The sequence below is a fragment of the Mchenga conophoros genome, linkage group LG5, assembly GCF_057382185.1.
Source record: "Mchenga conophoros isolate Kocher_MC1m ecotype Shallow Benthic linkage group LG5, M_conophoros_male_GT1.1, whole genome shotgun sequence".
NCBI classification, from domain to species: Eukaryota; Metazoa; Chordata; class Actinopteri; order Cichliformes; family Cichlidae; genus Mchenga; species Mchenga conophoros.
The window spans coordinates 19,865,108-19,880,921 of NC_140530.1; the positions used below are offsets into that span (position 1 = coordinate 19,865,108).

Sequence of the window (15,814 nt, forward strand, 5' to 3'; positions counted from 1 at the left end):
TTCCCAGGGGGCATCTGTGTGGCTGCACGTTCAGCAGATAAAACACAAGAAAGAAAGAAAAAAAATGGCTCATTTTTAATGCCTCAGTTTAGTCAAACCCCAGATTTAGATTAAACCAAAAGGTATACTTATTAGGCTGCTTGATCAACTGTTAATATATCAGATGCATGTATCTGAATTTCTTACATAACAGAATTACAGCAGGCACGCTCCTCTAAGACTAAAAAACTGGAATAATATGTGAGCTCATGCTCTCATGGCTGAAGATGTTGATTACTGTAAATTATTCAGGTCATGGCTGACTGGAGAGGAACACGCTCTGCTGCCATCATCTGAATCCAGAAACAAAAAGTGGCAGAAAGGGGCAAGGCTGTCTAACCTAGTGATCCCTCCACACAGCTCACTCCTGTGTGCGGCCAGGTTCACCTGTTACTCTTCACTTGATGACAACGGGGACTCACTGCCAGTGCGGCACAGGGATAGGGATCCCTAATTACCTTCATTTCTCAGAGCAGTGCAGATAGCAGCGTGAACAAAGACGATACAAAAAAGACTCAAATGCACAGAGAACCCAAAACTCTGTGCACGAACCAGCTTACTCTTATGTAAACATTAGCACCAATGTGTGGTTGACTACCAAGTTATTAATAATGGTGCGTGACTAAACTTTACCCCTCCTGCTTTCTAGATTTCAGTTTCATGTTAAGAGACATCGGTCTTGTTACTTCATCATCATTCAAACCTTTTACAATACACACGAGTTGCATTTGCTACCAGCCACAAGTGATTAAATTCAAGCATGACGACACGCCTGTGCTATTGAAAGGACAGCTTAATAGCTCACCCTTCCATCTGATCACGCAAATACGCACATACATGCAGGTGGGATCCACAGACTGATCATGTTATGTCTCTACAATACATCTGTTTAGTTAAATATTTAATTTCTCACTGCACCAGTGTTAACATAGGAGTTCATCTGCTGATTTAGATTTGGTAATCAGATGGTACGTCTGCACCAGTTTTAATAAGGTGCAGTTGCGTTGCACACAGTGAAGACAGAGTAAGCGTGAAAGATAGGAAATGACGGAAATGCGGTCTTGGCTCCAATTTTTACAATAAATGGGGAAACCTACAGTTTCATTTCTGTGTGACATAAATTAAAATGAAGCTCAAGTCACTATATGATAATGCAAAATACACGAAACCCTGAACTCTCACTTATGACAAGGACAAAGAGCATTAAGTAAAAAACAAAAAAACAAAGCATTGTTCCATCAGCTGATTTCTGATGAAGTAGAAATATTTAAACATGGATTCCAGTGAAAGCATACAGGAGCTTCCAGGTAATTAATGATGCGCGTGACTCAGATTAAAAGTGACTGCTGGAGTGATGCTGGGCATATGTGAGAGGTTCCTAGGTGAGTCCTAGGTCAGCTGCACCAATAATTTCCATTGTGAGTCATAATGAACAGCTGTTCAGTCCTTTTACTTCCAACTCGTGCTAAAATAAATTCTGACTTCTGCTTGAACAGGATTATACTTTGTATTTGAGGATTAAGCAATAGGAGTCTGGTTTCTGCTGTGGTCTAAGAGAGACCTCTGTATGTGTCTGTGGGAAAAACGTCAGTGTGGAAAGGGGTCAGCCCAATGACCTTGCTCTGCTTCTAATACTGCACATTTACTATAAAAAGAAAGTGTCTTAAAGCGTCAAGTGGTGACACCTGGTTTCTGCTGATGAAAGCATGTCCTAACATTATGGCTGATTAGTGTTTGCAGACCCAGTGTTAATGTTAATTAAAACAGCCAACCTTCATTTGCTTTTAGTAACTTAATGTAAAGCAGCAGCTCCGCGGGACCAGTTGTTCTCAGACTGATTGTAAAATGTTGGTAATCTATGTTAATAAATTAGATGACAGCTATTTGTAGATTTTGGCAACCAGTCTGACAGTCGGTCCAAGTTGCACTGTGATTGTCTGGCGACAGTCTCCCACCAGATCAACCAACCAACCAACCAACCAATCAATCAATCAATCAATCAATCAATCAATCAATCAATCAATCAATCAATCAATCAATCAATCAATCAATCAATCAATCACCTTTATTTATAAAGCACTTTAAAACAACCACAGCGGACACAAAGTGCTGTACATTGGAACCATAAAATAAAATTACATAAGATATAAATAAAAGCCAAATAAAAGAAAGAAAAAATAAAATAATTAATTAAATAACTAATTTCATGTCAACGGAAAACTAAGTCTCACTGAGGTTAAAAGCCAAAGAATAAAAGTAGGTTTTAAGACGTGATTTAAAAGTGGACAGTGAAGGGGCCTCTCTAACGTGCAAGGGCAAATTATTCCCATAATTTTGGAGCCATGATAGAGAAGGCCCTGTCCCCACCTGGATCTCGGTACCTCCAGGAGCAGCTGGTCAGCTGACCTGAGAGACCGACAGGGTGTGTGGAGATGAAGAAACTCAGAGAGGGCAAGACTGTGAAAGCATTTAAAAACAAACACAAGAATTTTAAAATGAACTCTAAAAGACACAGGCAGCCAGTGCAGTGAGGCCAGGACAGGGGTTATATGCTCTCTTTTACGAGTTCCTGTTAGGAGTCGTGCAGCAGCATTTTGAATCAGCTGCAGACATGAGAGCAATGACTGACTGACCCCCACATAAAGTGCATTACAGTAGTCCAGGCGGGAAGAAATAAAAGCATGGATCACTACTTCAAGGTGCTGCCTCGAAAGAAAAGATTTTACTCTTGCCAGTCGCCTTAAATGATAAAAACTGGACTTCACCACTGCTCTGATTTGGTTGTCCAATCTAAAATCACTGTCCAACTTAAAACCAAGATCAGTAACAACAGGTTTAAAATAAACTTTCATGGGTCCCAAATCTACAGAGGAGGACTCACAGGGACCACTGGGTCCAAACACCAACAACTCTGTTTTCTTTTCATTAAAATTTAAAAAGTTCAGAGCCAACCAAGCTTTAATGTCATCTAGGCAGGAGAGGTTTTATGGAGATGCCATCCTTCTGCTTCAGTGGCAACTAAATTTGAAATGCGACCCCATGCCTTCTAAGGATAGAACCCAGAGGCAGTAAATACAGTAAAAACAGTAGTGGCCCTAAAATTGAGACCTGTGGGACGCCGCATGACAGAGGAGCAGAAGATGATTCGGAACCGAGAAGGCTGACAGAGAAAGTTCGATCTGACAAATAAGACTTCAACCAATTAAGTGCAGTGCCACCAATATCTACTACATTACTTAATCGAGAAATTAGAATATTGTGGTCTACGGTGTCAAAAGCAGCAGTTAGGTCAAGCAGGACAAGGACAACATGGTTACCAGAATCAAATGCCAGAAGGATGTCATTAAAAACCCTTAATAATGCAGATCTGTGCTATGAAGGGTTTTAAAACCTGACTGAGAAACCTCAGAGATGCCATTATCATCTAGAAAATCTTTCAGTTGACTAAAAACAATTTTCTCTAAAACCTTGGAAAGTAAAGGCAGCTTGGAAACAGGCCTATAGTTCGCTAAAACTGTGTGATCAAGGCCAGGTTTATTAAACAGTAGCTGCACTACTGCATGTTTGAAATTTGCAGGAACCACACCAGAAGACAGACTGCTGTTAATAATTGATGACCTGCACAATCACCTTTTCATGACAATAGATTCCCAGAAGTTGAGGATGTTGAACAGTTGATCTCTTAGTGACGAGCTGGTCAATGCAACTACTTGCAATCAGCCGCTGAATGCAAAAGAATTCAGTGTGATCACCCGGTAACTAAAAGTTTTTATGAGTTGCAAAAAAGTTGCCATCCTACTTTTAGTCTAGTGCGCCTGAGTCCTTGGGCCTGTGTTGGTTGTTTCACATAAAGGATTTCATCATTCCTGTCACAGAGTGTACATAAAATATGGATTAAGCTTCGGAGTCTAAAGTCAAGGCAGAAGTACCTTAGATGTGCATGTAATGTCCAAAATGACTGATTGTATAAAAGTGTATGCGAAAACAGCTGTTCACTAGTTTGCCACTTGATTTATGACCTCTGAAAAAAGTCTCACAATAAGTTCATGGTTTCAATCACTAGTTTGATGCCTTTTTAATACTAAACTTTGTGTTCATTATGTAAAGTGTGGACAGCTAATAGAGCAGTTTTGTTCAGTATCCTTGATTTCAAATACACTCCTTCCTTTTCAAAAACCAAGATAGTGATGACCAAAATGCTCAAGTCAAGGCTTTTAAAAATGGGACTTGATGAACAAACCCCCAAATCATTGTACCAAAATGATTTAGGGGTTGATTTGTGACTGTTGCCTTTGCATTCTTCTTGCCAGCTTGAATTGGGTGGTGCTTAGTTGACTAAAATAAGATGACATGTACGAAGCACCAATCACAAAGCTGTATTTGAATCAAAGTGTGATGAAAGTTGTTAATTTTCTGTTTTGTTACCAGGCTACTGACAATTTCATTGCATGATACTACACTGAGAAACAGGAAACTCTGAATGCTGAATAATTGAGTAATTATTTAGTCCTAATCATTAAAAAAAAAAAAAAAACTTGGATTACCATTTCAGTTTAAGCTTGAAAGAGTTGCTAAATCAAGCCAAATAAAATGTTGAGGTTCACGTTCAGGATTTATTAGTAAAACAAGGAACCAAGAAGGAAACATAATAACCCTCTGAAATAAACCACTGCTTAATCTTGCAACCTAGCCTGAATACAATAACACTTTCATATAGTTGAAGAAAAAGCTAACTGAGAAAAATTGGAGCAGGTTTTTAAAAGCAATCCTGCTGTGGGATCTGGATTTGTAGTTACATAAGATCCCAAAATTGCTAAATGTGACTTCTCATTTTGTCATATTTCATGTAAAATAATGATTAAAACTTAAAATTCCCCCAGTAGCACCAGTCTCCAGTACAGTTGCTGGAAAACAGACATCGATCTGTTGTGTTTGTAAAAAACGCAAATCTCTGAAACAACACCAAGCGCCGCACATCTATCACCGTGCTCGGACCAGCCATAAACCTGGCAGTAATGATCTCTGAGAGACAAGGGAGTGGATGAATGTTTGATGATGGAAGCAGGACGAGGCTGCTGGGAGTCAAAGAACCATTCAACACATGCGAGGGATTCCCCCTTTGCAGGTAGAAAGAGGATGAAGAGGAGGCGAAGTCAAGTGCGAAAGACAAAGCAAGCTGCTGAAAACAAAACAGGAAGCATACACAGAGGTTTTCCATTTGCAGACTGAGAAAAACTGAAGGAATCAATCTGCAGGTAAAAGTGGAGGCCCACAGTATCCAAGCGGTTAGCTTTTTTCCCTTTTGTTTCTGTTGCCTGATTTATTTCAGCCCACCAGTTCCATCCCTGTTTTGGAATGAATGTGCCTGCATTTTTCCAGCTTTTATACTTAAAATAATTCATCAAAAAATTGTTTGGTGAAGAATGATTGCCTTAGAAAAGCTTCTGGTTGCAAAAGCAACACATTGTACTGGGAAATAAGATACGACATTTAGTGTTACACTACAGGACGCGTCAGTGATGCCTAAAGGCAACCTGGGCACTGTGTGGTGTCAGTGGTGCAATTTCAGAGGGAAATTTGAAATGACAGAATAATATTCATCCATTCATCTGGCAGCAAAATGATGCACTCGAGATTAACGCCCCTCCAGACATCCTGGAACACCGTGAAGCTAAAGAGTTAAGTAATGTCAGATTGGGTTTGGGCCATAAGAGTTTCCTTGACAATAAGCAATAGAATATTAAGAAGCTGATATAGAATTTCAGGTTCTTCCAGCCTGATCTTCCATCTATGATTGGCAATATGTGCATGTATATGTTTTGCACTCTTGAGCCCTCTTTCCCATTTACAGACCACCTCCAGCTCGGCCCGTCCCACCCCCAGCCCAGGACCACTCTCTTTGTCAGCAGGAAATGTGATTTTAGGGAAGCCTGACTTCCATTTCCTGTGCTTCCTCTTAGCAAGACTCCAAGTCATTCCACTGGGGATCTCCAACCTGCTCATCCAGACTCATGGCAGCATGTACAGAAAATGACCTCCAGTCTTCAACACTTTCTGTTGCCTGCGGGGGATATTACCATATTAATGCTGCACTCCTGGGGCAAATGAGTGTCATAAAAAAAAAAATCACTCTGGATACCGTCTTCCTCAAACCTAGCCCCCCCTCTTTATTTCCCTCCGCTTTTTTTCCCTGCCTCTCACATCTGCTATCTTTTGTTGTATTTTCTGCAGCCCCCATTGGCTACCCCCCCCCCCCCCCCCCCCCCACACACACACACCCCCCTAACCAATTCCTTCGCACAGTCTGGTTTGAAGTGTGTAAGAGGCTGGCAGGCTTTACACTTCAGAATTAAAAAGGCCATCTGGTGGAGACAGAAACGTAGATGGCTGGATAGGAGGGGAGAGGAAAAAATGAGAGGAACAGTTTGTCTTTGAAGTTAACATGTAGACAGAATCCTGGGTGGGGTATTACATCTAAAGTGTAAATATCGCTCTTAGCGTCTGTCATTTAAGTATACACACAGCAGTTTGGAATGGCACCACACTGATCTACAATACAACAAACTGCAAAGCTTGACTGTGAAAATCTTATTAATTTGAGGAAACTAAAAGTATATGAACAGATAACGAACTTCATATTTGCTGTATAATGTCAAACCTTTCCTTTGACTGTCAATTTCACATAGAATTTGCCTAATTTATTTCGCCCTAAAATAACAGCATTTTGATGGGATCGGGAATCCCAACTTGTATTCCACATGGACATACTGGAATTTTTAAAAGATTGGTTTTCCAACAGGAGTCTGTCTGTCTGCTACCATGATAGGTTGCACACCGGAGTGTTCTGAACAGAGAATTGGAGTCCACTGGTAACACGCAAGCTCCCAGTGGGAATGCAGGCTCAGAAAAGAGACTGACAATGTGTCTGTCAGAAATCCTTTTGTCACCCTTCTCCCTTGAGACTATGCACTTAAGTGCTTTGCCAGAGCCATGGCAGACAATTTTTCCCCCCTGCAGAATCTCCAGTAAATACATTTAGTCAGCTTACATCTCAGACATTCGATGAAAACTTGTGCATCGGTGTTTTAATGTGGCAGAGAGCTACACTTAATCCGGAATACACTCTTCAAACATTAGAATGTTCTTATTGTACAGAGTCATATTCCTTCGCTTGTTGTGGTTGCCTTTGTACGTGCGGCAAGTAGCGCAGGCGATTGCACTGGAGTTTCACTTGTTGACAAGCTGCTGAGGGAGCAAATGGAAAGTCTGACACCTACACAATTATTTTGTGCGGAAGAAAAAGGACCTTTTAGGTTTCACTGATGGTTCCTGAAGTGTAACGCTACATGTCACATCTTGTTTCCCAGTAAAGTATGTCGCGCATACACCAGAAGCATCTCCTAGGCGATAATTCTTCATCAAACCATTTTTAAACAACTAAGAATCTGTCAAAGATAACATATTAAAACAATAGCGGTGTTAGCTGCGTCTTTCTGCTGTTTTATTTCAGTCGCGGTTGAGGGTGGGCTGCTGTTTAGAAGGCAAAACATGAAACGCTCTGGCAGGAATTTGATAAGTTTGGTCAGTGAACAGTGCAGGCTTCCCAGTTCTCCCATAAGACCAGGCACCACGCATGATCAGACTGGCCCACTTGTCCTGGTCTGTCTTCCACTTTCCCTTCACCCTCTCCATCTACTGGCAAGTTTCCATGGAAACAACAGAGAAAAAGACAGAAAAAAAGAGAGAGTGTAGACAGAGAAACAGAGAAAAACCCCAAAGAACGTGGTCTGCAGCCTGATCCCATTGAGAGCTTTATGTTGTTTTAATAGGTAAGTCAGTATTTTTAAATGGATTTGAAGACATATGCGCATTAATATCCCCCTGCTCTGTTTTCATAATCTCTCATCAATACAGATAATTACTGCTTGTCAGCCTACTTGACTTGGTGAGACAATGGATTTGAGGCAGATCATTCTAGCTCAATAATTTACTCCGATAAACTTGTCCCACACTCAACACGCTGCTTAATTAAGCCTCTGGGATTTGTGGGAACTGACACCAGGGAACAGGCGCATAAAACTCTATGTAGATTAACAACTAAAAGGCTGTGTATGCACAGAGAGCAGAAATATGCATGCACAATCTTTTCAGCAGATTTATATAGCCACAAGTACGCCTGGCTCTGTTTTGCTGTCACTGTGGAGCTGGGCGCACATTTATAAGCCCCATTTGCTCTCCTGCAGTTCACCACACATCGAACACTGATACATGCACAGTCACTGGACATTAGTTGCGCTGGTAAGGTTTTCCATCAGCGGCAGAACAGATGTCATTATGCATAATTGTTATTGCTGTGGACCTTTATTGGATCCATCCATAGTGTGTCATTAATGAATTTATAGCTTTCAAAGAGAAACAGACAAAGTTCTACAGAGCTGAGGATAACATTTAGAGATAACTAATCGCTCAAATGTCAAGAAAAAGAAAAGAATTCGCTTAGTCAGTGACACTATGCTCACCAGACACTTTATTTGGTACACCTGTTCAACTCCAATTTAATGCAAATATCTAATCAGCTAATCACATGGCAGCAACTCATTGTACTTAGGCATGTAGACATTGTCAAGATGCCCTGCTGAAGTTCAAACCGAGCATCAGAATGGGGAAGGAAGGTGATTTTAATGTGGTGTGGTTATTGGTGCCAAATATGCTAGGAATGATCTGCTAGGATTTTCCCACACAATCATCTCTGCTTACAACCAAGGTACGCAGAAGATAGGAAGTAGATAGGCTACAGCAGCAGAAGAGCTGGGTGTCGCTCTTCTCAGCTATGAACAGGAAACTGAAGCTCACCAAAACTGGATAATAGAACAGTGGTTTGATAAATCTTGATTTCTGGTGCGACAATCAGACGGTAGGCTCAGATATTTGGTGTAAACAACATGCAAGCATAGCTCCATCGTGCCTTGCATCAACGGTTATTTCTTGGTACACTTCAGGCCCCATATTACCAAGTGAGCATCATTTAAACACCAGAGTGTTGTTGCTGATGATGTCTGAATCTGTATGAAGAATTTAGCCAGTTCAGAAGGCAAAACATGGTCCAATCTAGTACTAGAAAGATGTACCTAATAAAATGTCTGGTGAGTGTATACTTTGATAATTTCAAAAGTCACAAAGGAACCAGAACCAGCAACTATGCCACGCTCACATTGACTAATGCTCACGTTTGTAAAAACCACCATCAGGAGAACACTAAACAATCATATTATTATGTAAGAATAAGTTTCTGAACTTATACTCAATCTTATATTTAATGTCCATGATATCACATCATTTAGCCGTGTGACAGACTGGCAAACTGTCCAGGGTATACTCCGCCTCTTGCCTTACGGCAGGTGGGATAGGCTCCAGCCCCCTCGCGACCCTGAATTGGATAAGCAGAAGAGAATGGATGGATAGATGGATATCACATCATATCACACAAGACTGACTGCAGAAGACTCAGTGTGCTTTGTGAGTGAGGAGTGACCTTTAGCACACCTTCCTCAGTAAGGCTGTCCAATTATACCAGTTAACGAATGTTAAATTTATAGTTAAAAACAGGTTTTTAGAAGGCATATATGTATTAACAATGGAATTATACTTGGTTTTAATACACATAATAATGATTAGTTATGACTATATATAGTAATGTGCATGAAGCTGAGAACTGTTATTTTCCAATGACAACAGCATCATACCATAACATTTTATATACTGTGTTATATGTTTGTAATGATTACACAAATGAGAATTCTTTTTATTTTTTTATATTTAAAATTTAAACATAACACACTGTGTGCCCTAAAAACAAACGGGTGTCTGACCCATCGTTAGAGAACAAGTGCTTTAAATAAACACAGTGTAACTGGCTGTGATTTAACACCCAAATGGCAGCTTTGGTGCACTTTTGCTGAACATCTGCACCCAGTGCACTGTTTGTCTTGTTCACATTGGCCTTACAAAAATGTCTTTTCATTTTCTAAGAATTTCCCACATTAATTTTGTGTTTCATCAAACCCATGAAAATAAATCATGTTCCAAAACAGTGAGTGAAGACTGAAGTATATTCATGTATCTCTAGATAAAATCCCACTAATTCAATTTGTTGGCAACAAAATCAATTTGCTTGCTCAAAACAGAGTCCTCAAATCCATCTCGTTTTATTTTTGCGCGTATTTTTCTTTTGTTGTGCATAAATATTGTCTTTGTAAGACTCTGTGAGCATTTAATGTGATTTGACAAAATGTTCCTTCGGGACACGATTTGTTATCTCTCTCGACTTTCGGTGTACAGGAGCATGTGCACATGTGATTATAAAAGAGTTGTACAATCATCTGCCTTGGAAGAAAAGCAATGTGAGGTCACAAAGATAGAGGGGATGAAATGGAGGGAGAATAGAAAAGCAGAATCAAAAGTGTAGCGTACACGCTCACTAAATGAGGCCCTTGACAATGAGAGATTAACTGTATGCTGCCCGAAAACATGCGAAAGCCATTACGGGGATGTTTTTGTTATTCTCAGTGAACTCTGATCTAATGGTGAACCCTGTCCTTAAGCTGCTTTATAAGCTGGCTATTTCAAAGCTAGACATGTCATATAACTCTGGATAAGAGAAACATTGGTCTTCATGAAAACTGTAAAACAAACTGGAAAAAAATTTGTCTAAGGTAGCGAACTCACTCCAGCTGTGTGGCAGCGCGTGTGGTGACAGTTAACAAATGGAGAGTTTTTGTTTTCACTGTCTTGCCTGTCACAGCTATCATCAATAAGAATCAAAGGACACAAATATTTACTAATGTGTAGATGTCAAATATTTCCAAGGGCTGAGTCTGTCCCTGGCAGACGCACAGTCTGTGAGACAAAGGGATCATTGTACTTCAGCTCAAAAGCTGTGACTGAATTTCTCTGTTTGATCTGTAGGCTGTAATCTACAAACACTCTGAAGAAGAGGACGCGGAGGATGGCAATGATGCTGTAAATGGCCTCCGTCAGAATAAAAACAGTGGAGCTTTGAGATCTGGCGGGGCTGCTGCTGCACCTTCTTTTCCTCAGTGCTGCCGTATTCAAAAGCCGACCGGACGCTGACCAGAAATCGCAGGCGGGACGGTGACTTTGTTTTGCCCAGGGATATGTCATTGGGGAAAGCCCCTGTGTTGGGGGTGCGCCCTCAACCCCGACCCCTCTGGCTGTCCAACCTCAGCCTGCTGTGCTTATGTGTGTCTCTCTTTGCCCAGGCTCCCCAGGGTTTGCCTGTGGTGGGTTACAACACTGACACCAAGAAAGAGATCACACTGGAGGGAGATTTGATGATCGGTGGCCTGTTCCCTGTGCACCAGAAGGGCGAGGGTGCAGAGGACTGTGGAAAGATCAATGCACAGAGAGGGATCCAGAGACTGGAAGCCATGCTCCTGGCATTAGACGAAATCAACAAGGATGAACACATCCTTCATGGGCTCAGACTGGGAGCTCACATACTGGACACATGCTCTAAGGACACCTATGCTCTGGAGCAATCCCTAGAGTTTGTCAGGGCCTCCCTCACCAAAGTGGATGACAGTGAGTACACGTGCCCTGATGGCTCCTACGCCATCCATGATGATGTCCCTCTGGCTATCTCTGGGGTCATAGGAGGGTCCTACAGCGATGTCTCCATTCAGGTAAGGACTAGTGAAAACAGAAATGTTTTTTTTTTTCATTTATTTTAAAAATGCTTTATGCCAATAAATAAACTGATCAAAATTCTGCATTAAATTTGTCAAAGAGACCATTTTCAAAAGATGAACTTCACTTCTAGCTGTTACTGTAGGCACGAGAGAGAGCACCAGAGAGGGGAGGGATTACAAACCCAAGAGTGATTGTGATGGATTGTCATATAACTGTCCATTTAGACTTAAGTACCACGTGCAATTACCCCTTGCGAGATGTTAACACAGGGACTTAATGAGTATCAGTTCCGCAAGAAGGATCTGTTTACCTGTACGCCCATGTGCTTGGCTGATCTAATTTGGAAGCTCTCTTTCTCTTTCCCAGTAATTCACACTTCAGCTGTGGTCCTGTCAGAGGCAGACATGCTACAGATGTTGCACTCAGGACGGGCTGACAGGATGACTAGTGATGGCATGATTACTCTCAGCAGCAGTGCTCCTTTCGGCTCACTCAAGCTGATGCGATGAAAGCTCTGCTAATTGGGCCTCCCAATCTTCTGCTGTAATATGGCTGCCACATAAATGCAATTTCAAGTCATTGTGAAAAGAGATACTGTGCGTCCTGCAGAACTGAGATTTGTAAACATCCACAAATATACATGCCTTAAAGCATTAATCCAAACTCATCATCCCGGCTCAGCCAGCCAGACGACCCAGTACGCCGTCTCATCTGAAGAGCACGGTTCACCCCACTTGAGATATGCAGCTTCATGCTCCAGATATCTGCTTCTTGGAAGAAAAGAAACACACTTCTGCTCATCCAAAAACAATGATTGGAATCAGGTCGCAGATAAACAACAGACTCTGCAGGAACCCCTGTCAGTGGCAGTGCGCTGTTTGCAGCCTTTCCCCACTGCGTATGGCAGGACAATAGGCTGGGGGAAGCGTCTATACACACTTTGTCTACAATATAGACATGCCCACAATGCTAAGCCAAAAATAATTAATTCCCTGTGAACAGCTGCTTCACTAGCTATAGCGGGCACATGAAAAATCTGTCTCTATTCTGCAAAAAATTGATACGATAACTCCAAAAGTTTTTAAATGAGTAAATGATGGTTAGTAAGTTTGGGAAGGTGCTATGTAAATGCAAACATCTTCATTTACTGTAGTCTTGACAAAAAAATAATACCAAATATGTAAAGAAATGATACACTTTGCAGGTGGAGAGCTCCTGGAGAGCTATAGGGAAAAGGCTTAAGGGAAGTCGTGCCTATAGCACCTATAGAGGGATTCCTGTTCAAAAGGAAAGTTTGAAAATAAAGGAGTTGATAAACGAGCTGTAATTTTAGCAAAACTCTGCATCTGGGGCTCCTCAGAGAGTGCCCTTGTCTTGTGGTAATTTATGGGTATGCTATTACAAGCCTGAGGTCTCAGGTCTGCCCTAGCTTCTCGCTGAATATTTCTCATAGTAGAAGTACACCATAGGATACAGATGTCTTTTTTTTCAATACCACAAATAACTTGTAATGAAGTTCAGTCATGAGGTGTGCTCGCCGTCTCTTTCTCACGCCTGGTTGGTGAGTGTGTGATTATGCAAATAAATCTGCCCTCCTCTTACACACTTGCTAGCATTTTAAAATGAACTTTAACCACATAGTTATATTTAATCTTCCTAATGTTCTAAAGATTTACTGCTATTTTCTGGGACAGAGAATGAGAAATATGTGATATTTTTGTGCTGCTGCTGGAAATCATCTCCACATAATGTGTCCGTTCTTTGTAACTGCCTCATTTGTATATAATCTATAGCCTGTCAGACCTTTCGGTGAACCAGCCTGAGTGAGTGAAACTTTATAATGTCTGCCCATCTGTGCGAATGGCACAGAGTTAATACACATGTGTGTATTTCACCCCAAAGGCAAGGCAGTTACAGGACAAGCAGCATTTATTAGTTTAAAGGCGCTTTTCGGTCCGGCGACGTGGCGGAACATGTCGAACTGACAGGTGGTGAGAACGCTGAGTGCTGTCTAAATCTGTCACAATGAAGAAGTGTGTTGTGCTGTGCTGCTGGTGTTGTGGTGTGACAATCGCAGATATGGGGGCGGATCTGGCTGCCAGCCTAGCCATGCTGCAGCTACACGGGCCCAGATTGAGTTAAGTGTGGAGGCGAAGTTTGATGACGCTCTTGCAGGGTAGGTCCTGTCTTCCCCATCTGTGGTTGCAGCCGGGCTTTCTGGTAGATTGGCAGAGGTGTGCATGCACACAGAGGACGGAAAAAAACGGGGGGATGGAATGAAAGCTCATGTTTCTCAGAAACGCGGAGACGCCAACGTGCAAATCTGATCACAGAGTGAAGGCGATGGAGCGAGTCACATGGCGTCATGTGGCGTCAAAGCACTTCACAACCCCAAGTCTGTATCTTAAACAGTCTGGGGGAAGTCTGTGATGCCATCTGGATGCTTTGACTAAATGTACATGTAGAAATCGTTGGGTGATTCAAATTTTTAGCCTCGACCATTTTCCCTGTGGAGTATCCAAACAGTGGGTCATCAGTGCAAGGTGAGTAATGACCTTGTGATGACATGCTCGCTTACATTCAGCATCTTTATTCATGTGTGAAGCACCAACAAGTTACACGTTTACCCTCTGGACATATCATTCTATACTTGAAGCAAAGACACTGAAGCGCTTTGCCAGTCCACATCCGGTGTCACGTTATATTAATTTTTGTTGGGATACCTTTTATATAACCGGGGACATTAGCTTTATTACTCTGCAGTGTCCTAAATGGGTGGGTTAAAGAAAGGGTGCATTAAATTCTACAATTGCAGTCCAGGAACATCTAGCCTCAGGGTCGGATTCTGATTAATACACGGACGGGACACCACTTTTTGTTACCCCGACAGCAGTCTTCGGTGCTGAATATGACTCACCGGTATGAGAGCATCCCCAGGCAAAACATAATCACCGGGGCGCATTAGAAGAACAACACCTCTGGAATGTCAAATACTCAAGTGCTCACAAAAGAACAATGCTCAGGCATAAAACACGGATAGATTTAAAAAGAAAAAAATCAAAAAACTCTGGAACCAATCTGCAAACAATGGAAAATAACACACTGTGATGTTTCAGAGCAGCATACAAAAATCGCTGTCTGGAGGCAGAAACGTGGCTTGTTCCAGGGTATTTGGATAAAAGCGCTTTCTGAATAACGGCAACTTCGTGGATAATTGGAATTTCTTCTGGATTCACAAGGAAGCATGCTGGAATTTAAAAAAATGTTGATCTTGATTTGAGCAGTCTGGTTGACATTTGAAGACTAAACTGTGTGAGCAAAAAAATAGGATATATTTATATATATATGAGCTTTCAGCCAGCTCGAGAATTTCATTTTTATCACCCGCAAAGAAGACTATTTTTAGCATTGTCTTCATCTGCAGGTAGACTGTGCCAATCTCCAGAGCATACATGAGTCATATGAAGGATTTAAACATGGATACACACATGACAGAACGCAAGCCCCGGAGAATAATAATGATGAAACGTATCGGTAAAGCTATGCTGTGCAAAATACATTATTCATGGGTAAAAGTGAAGAATGTGCCCTGAAATTGTAAATAATTCACGTATGATTGGATTATTCAGCCACCTGACCAAATCCACTATTTGTGCGGTTAAAATAAATATCATGTTCACCGCACACATACACACACACAAACACACAAACATCTATATCTATCTTATATGATAGATATGAATGATAACTTGACTTAAAGTCAGCTGAACCCCAGTTTTGTTGTTCTGTGTCTGAGGCTTTTTAACACCAGTGTCCGGCTGGATTGTACTGACCATGTCTGGCAGATATGATTTAAGTCTAAAAAGATGAAATTGAAATAATGACTAAAAAGAATGAAAATGAGTAAAAGCAGTACATGTCCAAGCTGAGTGACTGACATTAAAATGAATGGAAGTGCAGCCGTAGCCTCTCATTTAGTGTAATCTGAATGGCCGCATGGCTCTGGGGGCTTTGAAAGACTATTGCAGCATAAAGGAGACTCGTATTATCCAGCAGCATTAGAGGG

At 41.4% G+C, this 15,814-nt stretch overlaps 1 protein-coding gene and 1 long non-coding RNA gene across 3 annotated transcripts in view; one reads left to right on the top strand and one right to left on the bottom strand.

Moving 5' to 3' along the window:
* Window positions 1-15,814, bottom strand: part of LOC146574378 (uncharacterized) — a 50,680-nt gene that overhangs the window by 16,322 nt on the left and 18,544 nt on the right. The gene's annotated exons all lie outside the window — the stretch shown is intronic.
* grm2a (glutamate receptor, metabotropic 2a) overlaps window positions 1-15,814 on the top strand; it is a 33,799-nt gene that overhangs the window by 1,332 nt on the left and 16,653 nt on the right. For both annotated transcript variants that reach the window (XM_085273989.1, XM_085273988.1), the window contains exon 2: window positions 11,005-11,741. In XM_085273989.1, the coding sequence (XP_085130115.1) occupies window positions 11,214-11,741 (528 nt within the window). In that variant the 5' untranslated portion in view covers window positions 11,005-11,213. The remainder of the gene's footprint in view (window positions 1-11,004; window positions 11,742-15,814) is intronic.